Raw genomic sequence first — 6,392 nt, forward strand, 5'->3', positions numbered from 1 at the left:
ATATAACTTATCTTGTAGCATATATCACCGTTTCGTGCGGTCGGCTTAATTAGTTGCTATAATGATCGCAACGCTCACGCTCGCGACGTCGTGATCATCCGTTCCATTAACATGAGCGTGGCGATAAATGGAACGAGCTGAGCAAGATAGAAAAAACAAAGATAGAATGACGCTCGTGTCGTTGCGAGCGTTAAGTGGAACCTGCCCTAAATGTTTTTTCATTTTAAAGCCAACGGCACACTGAGCACTTTTTCTTACCGAATTGCTAGCTGGATTTGCATGCTTGCTGCCATGCGGGCAGCACTGCTGGCCGTATTGTCGGTTTGGCTTCACACGGTGCGAGCTTTAACCCTCTATCAAACTAATATTGACTTCATTCGTCCATTTCCTTTTTCTCACTTTCATTTCTTTGGTACGTAGTGGATGCCATAATTCCTTCTCACTTGACAAACGATATTTTTTAAATGAAAATTTTGGTCATGTGAACTGAGGCAACGTCCTGATTGGTTCTTATAATGAATCAATACAAGACCACGTAGGAAAAATAGATCTATTAGAAAAATCCAGCAGAATAGTCAGAAGCATGAGGTCTGTTTGTTTTCGCTGCACCGCTGAACTAGTGCAATAAGTTGAAGTGAGAAAACATATACTTGTCTCGCTTCAACTTATTACACTAGTTCAGCAGTGTAGCGGAAACGAACAGACCTATGGCTAGCAGAGGAGCCATTTCCAGCAAGACAGCCAGCAAAGTAGCCAATATAGAAGCACGCAAGCAAACTAGTAAGAAAAAAATGCTCCGCGTTCCGCTGGCTTAGCTTATTATTCCAGTTCAACAGTGCAGCTATAAAGAACAGACCAAGTATTGACACCCGCACCACGAAAAGAACAGTTGAATAACCGACTCTCTTGTATCGTTAGATGCAGCGAACGTGTTAAAATAGTTAGAACATCTAACTTGGATAATATGCACAATAATATTGAAAATGTAAAATGTCATTTAAGCACTTGCATACTTGAAATTTTATTATAAAAATAAAGCACATCTCAGAATCGTGTGTATTGTGTGCGTGTGTGAGCGCGCGTGCGTAAAATTAATATCACAGGATTAACATTAGTTTTCCTTGGTAGAATCCATTTGCAGAAAATTAAAAAAAACAAATAAATAGAAAAGTTATCCCTATATTAGATACATATAAGAAGATATAGACTATTTTATGTAATTTTTACTTACACTTTTATATGTTAAACTATGGATCAATATTTTAAAAGTTACGAAGAACTTGATGTAAGTAAAATATTTGACCACATAATTTGTCTGCTTTTTCCAAATAGCACGGATCTCCTAAGAACATCCTGAGGATGTCCTGAGGACATCCAATGTCTTAAGGACGTCTACAGAATGTCCTTGAGATATCGGCGCTGTTTGAGTTTTTAGTTGAACTGGTTACATATTTAAAGAAATTTATATATAAGCTAATAATTTATATATTGAAGCTTATAAAGCATATGTGTGTAAAATATTCTCATGTTTTAGTAGACATAAAACAGATGAAATGTTTTTATTGTTTCATTTATTTATGTATATATATATATGTATGTGAATGTATGATAAATTTGTAATATATTTATTTTTAGATCCATCAGTTAATGCTAAGTGATAAAATACGTGTCTTGGCATACAAAACTGCAATTTTTAATTCAAAAGAAAAATTTCAAGGTAAAATAGTAATGGATGTTGGTGCAGGCACAGGTAATTTTGATTATATTTCCAATTTTATGTATCATATATCCTTGATTAATGTTAAATTATATATATTATTTTTGTATTTATAGGTATATTATCAATTTTTAGTGTTCAAGCTGGGGCGAAAAAAGTTTATGCAGTAGAAGCAAATATATTAGCAAAAACTATTGAACAAGTATTGAAAGAAAACAATGTGCATAACAAAATTGAAGTAATCCATAGTAAAGTAGAGGATATCCATCCAGATAGTTTGGAGAAGGTTGATATAATTGTCTCAGAATGGATGGGTTTTTATTTAGTACATGAAGGGATGTTAGATTCTCTACTTTATGCTAGAGATCACTTTTTACAGGAGAATGGTTTATTATTTCCATCCATAGCAAAATTATATGCTTCACCATGTCAGTTACGAACCATGTATGAATTTTGGGACAATGTGCATGGAGTCAGTATGAGGTAATTATTACAAAATTATATCAACAAAAAACCTGTTTTTTTATGTATGAAAATCTTTCTTTAAACATATGTTTAAGATCATAATTTCTAACTAGTAATTTTTGCAAATTTTAGTGAACAGATTCAATTTCAATTAATACAAAAACAGACGAAGTATCAGACCTTGCTTCTATAGTCTTCAATTATTATAGCAAAAATTATTGATTTTGTAATATGATTTCAATTCTTGCATAGGTGTATTGGAAAACGATATAGAGAAATCAAATCTATAAAGCCAGAAGTGCTGTATCTAAATCAAGATGATCTTTTGGCAGAAGGTAAATTGCTTGCTTGGCTAGATTTAAAATGCATTTCTACAGAAGAACTAAATTTACTGGGTGGAGACGACTACGTATCAGTATGTGACAAGGATGGAAGATACCAAGGAATATGCATTTGGTTTGCGGTTGAATTCCCAGATGGTTCAGAAATGTCTACAGGCCCTTACGATGAGGCAACACATTGGAAGCAAACCATAATTGTTTTACCTACAGATATTAAAGTAATGAAACATGAACCTATTGCCTTTAGATTGAACTTAAAAAGAAACACACTTTGTCCAAGACATTATAATATAGAAATAAATCTGTTGGATGCGGAAGAAGTGGAACACGATGTTCCATGTAATTGTCATCTGACCAAATGTATAATAATAAGGACGTATATTAAAGACTACACAAATAATGAGGATATTTTACCAACTAAGTCGCATAAAATAGAAAGTAATATGTAAATTTTAAGCTATATATAAAATAAATTTTTTATCTATGATTTCTTTATTTTTCACATGTTTATATCATTTTCAAATACTTAATTACAAACTTTACATTCACAATACTCCGTCTTTCATAAGTATAATAATAACTTGGCATTACGGCAATTTTATTTATATATTTATTTATCAATAATTATATATATAAATTATTTTATATATACAAGATGAGTCATTTTAGGAGCCTAAATATATAAAAAATGAAGTGAAATAGAAAGAAATATTTCGGAAAAATAGTAGGATTTGGAGAGAGGTATAAGTTAATGACCTTAACTTCGTCGTATAGTTAATAATTCAAGATCAACTTTATTTTTTTCAGTGAAATTACGTAATTTTTTTAACACGAATCGATTTCTCTATTCATCCTGCGTATAAAAGTGCTATGGTAAGATTATTGACAAATAAATATTTGTCGAGATATGATTTAGAAGTACTACCCCACCAAAAACCGCATTTTTTTCCAGTGGTAACCAATAAAACAAGTATAAAAAGATATTTGTACATATTTTAAAGAGGGAGCATGAGGTTTTTACCTAACAATTTAAATTTTATTTTCTGTCAAACTTTTTTTTTATAATTCTCTCCAGTTCTCTCCAGTCTTAAGGTGCAGTCCGCGTATATGGAGCATATCGCGCGTATCGAAAATCGCGGATGTTCCGTTGTTTTTGGTATGGAAAGTTTCGTTCCTATGATCCCATGGAGCGGAATTCGCGCGAGCGAATCAAATAGATAGTCAATCGCGAAATAAGTTTCGTTATTTCCTTCATCTAAATAGTCTTGTGATTGGCGAACCGCTGATCCGTTTACGTGAATTCCGCTCTATGGAACCATAGAAACGAAACTTTCTGTACCGAAAACAGCGGAACGTCCGTAACTTTCATTATGCAAGCTTCTTTGGATAGGCTTTTAGATTAATTTTTATTTTCATGTGCCATGAGCTGAAGAATGTAGCGGTTTGATTCTAAAGGATAAAGTAAAATATAACTGGAATATAAAACTTTTATAGATGATGATTTATTGTATAATTCTCTATACATATATAAATAATTACGTTAATTCCCCGCAAGCAGTTATAACGACTTTTTGCATTGGTGTGCCTGCCTTTGTGCCACATTTTTCAATCTTTTTCAGCACATCCAATCCACTAAGGACATGTCCAAAGACAACATGTTTACCGTCCAACCAATCTGTTCGGGCTGCACATAGGAAAAATTGTGATCCATTTGTATTTGGACCAGAATTAGCCATTGACAAAGTACCTGGACCTGTGTGCTTAAGTTCAAAATTTTCATCGTCAAATTTGTTGCCATAGATCGATTTACCACCTGTGCCATTGTGATTTGTAAAATCACCTCCTTGGCACATCTATTATATATGCTATATGTTAAGGATAATGAGTTATCGCTGATCTTAAAATTATATATCAAAATAAATGAAATTATTAGGTCATTGCAGATGAAATGGTCGTTTTTGAACTTGAACTTTACTAATCTTTAGGAGAGCGAGCGTGGTATAGCAGGTAGCGCACTGGTCTACCATGCCAGCGGTTCCCGATCCTGGCGGAAGTCAAAATATATTTACGCTCGCATCTCCTCTCTCGAGGAAGGCAATGGCAAATCACCGAGAGTAGTGTCCTTGCCTAAGTATAATCTCTCTAAAAACGTGTTGCCGTTCGGCATTAGACTGTAGGTCCCATATGCTTGTGTATAATCAACATGCACACCACAGGCGTAGGAGAGAAGGTCACCTACGCCTGGACACAGACGTATGGCACTAAAAAGAGAACCTTTAGAAGGATTTCTATTCATCGCTCATTGTTTGTTAAAATGAAAGAAGTTTGAGTTGTTCTAGTTATTGATGCTTAGAAAATTAGTAAAGGTTCTCCTACGTAAGGTTTGGGAACTGAACTTTGAAATTATTCTGTCTTCATAAGTCTCGCCTCCCCATCGGCGCTCCAGTTATCGACTTGCTTCAAAGGAGATTTGGGATTTTCTGGCTCTTACAAATTTTCTTATTGCAAAAGTAAGTTCCACATCGCAATTTCCTTTACGGTAAGAAAATTTGTAAGAGCTAAAAACTCCAAATCCTTCGAGGCAAATTGATAATTAAAGTGCCGATGGAGAGACGAGACTCATGAAAAAAGAATAATTTCAAAGTTCAATTCTCAAACCGTGGGAGAAATAGTAGGAGAGGCTTTTGCTAATATTTTCAGAATCTATTATTTTTGTATAAAATAGACTCATTAATTTAGTAAGGCGAAATATTCAAACAATATTTTGACAAGATGTAACTTTTAATAATAAGTGCGCATATAAAGTTATCTTGAATGTTCTATTCTATCTGTCATCTATTCGAAATAATTACTATTTCTACTATTTTGACGTACCTTTCCCGACTACTGTGAACTGCTGTCCATGAATTTTTTTCATTTTTGTCAACGTTTTACTCCGATTTCATGATTAATATAGATGACAATGTAAAGAAAAAAAGTTCAATGGAAAATAAAACTTAATTTATTAGGAAAAAAATAAAATTTAAATTGTTAAGTAAGAAACCTCATGCCCCTCCCTCCCCCCTTTAAAAGATATATAACTCGTTTTATTAACTATTACAAAAAAAAAAAACGTTTTCGGTGGGGTAGTACTTCCAAACATTTATCCTCTAAATATTTCTTTGTATTAGTTGCACATACTTGCACCAAAGTTCTTAAACAATTAAAATATGTCATGCTGTTTGTCGTTCCTGTACCTCTTTAACTTACCGACTTAATAATAATATTAACATTGAAGGATACAAAATCTGGGATAATTCTGTGAAAGGTACTGCCCTGATATCCGTATCCTTTCTCGTGCGTGCACAGAGCCCGAAAGTTCTCTGCAGTCTTCGGTACAATGTCTGCTCGTAACATCATGATAATCCTTCCTACTTCCTGCTTTCCTACGCTTACATCAAAATAAACTTGCGGATTCTGCTTTGCTTTCTTCTGTGTTTGTGTAATATCATTTGTCTTCATGTTATCATCATTTTTTAATGTTTCGCCTGCGTGTTCTTGTAACCAAGCATCATCTGCCCATACTGGCTTTGATGAACCTTCTTTTATCTTTTGCGGCTTAGCAATATTCACCCTTATTGTTCGACCAAATAATTCCGAGTCATTCTGTTAATAAATATAAATTACCCCTGATAAATTATATGTACATATAAACAAACAAGTTGTTACACTGATTTATCATCTTATATTTGCCAAATTCCAAAAGTTGACTAAATGTCATAAACACATTTAGCAATTAAGTTTTAAGTAATCTATTTTTAGCAAAGTTAATTAATAAACATATATACATATATATATATATATATATATATATATATATATATATATAT

At 33.1% G+C, this 6,392-nt stretch overlaps 2 protein-coding genes across 3 annotated transcripts; one reads left to right on the plus strand and one right to left on the minus strand.

Annotated features, from left to right (window-relative positions):
• The first annotated feature begins 400 nt into the window (after nt 1-400).
• On the plus strand, nt 401-3,010 carry LOC106745894 (protein arginine N-methyltransferase 6). Of its 2 annotated transcripts, none has more exons than XM_014621893.1 (4): nt 401-1,285; nt 1,636-1,750; nt 1,834-2,200; nt 2,435-3,010. In XM_014621893.1, the coding sequence occupies exons 1-4, from the start codon at nt 1,250-1,252 to the stop codon at nt 2,970-2,972; spliced, it is 1,056 nt and encodes a 351-aa protein (XP_014477379.1). In that variant the 5' UTR covers nt 401-1,249; the 3' UTR covers nt 2,973-3,010. The 2 variants fall into 2 exon arrangements, with proteins under 2 accessions (XP_014477379.1, XP_014477380.1); XM_014621894.1 differs by having other exon boundaries at nt 403-780.
• Nucleotides 3,011-4,003: 993 nt separating this feature from the next.
• LOC106745893 (peptidyl-prolyl cis-trans isomerase-like) lies at nt 4,004-6,283 on the minus strand. The gene is made up of 3 exons (XM_014621892.1): nt 6,218-6,283; nt 5,806-6,168; nt 4,004-4,376 (listed from the first exon to the last, which is right to left on the minus strand). The coding sequence occupies exons 1-3, from the start codon at nt 6,281-6,283 to the stop codon at nt 4,059-4,061; spliced, it is 747 nt and encodes a 248-aa protein (XP_014477378.1). The 3' UTR covers nt 4,004-4,058.
• Nucleotides 6,284-6,392: the final 109 nt, after the last annotated feature.

The sequence above is a fragment of the Dinoponera quadriceps genome, unplaced genomic scaffold (assembly GCF_001313825.1).
Source record: "Dinoponera quadriceps isolate SergipeBrazil2010 unplaced genomic scaffold, ASM131382v1 scaffold1876, whole genome shotgun sequence".
Classification (NCBI taxonomy): domain Eukaryota; kingdom Metazoa; phylum Arthropoda; class Insecta; order Hymenoptera; family Formicidae; genus Dinoponera; species Dinoponera quadriceps.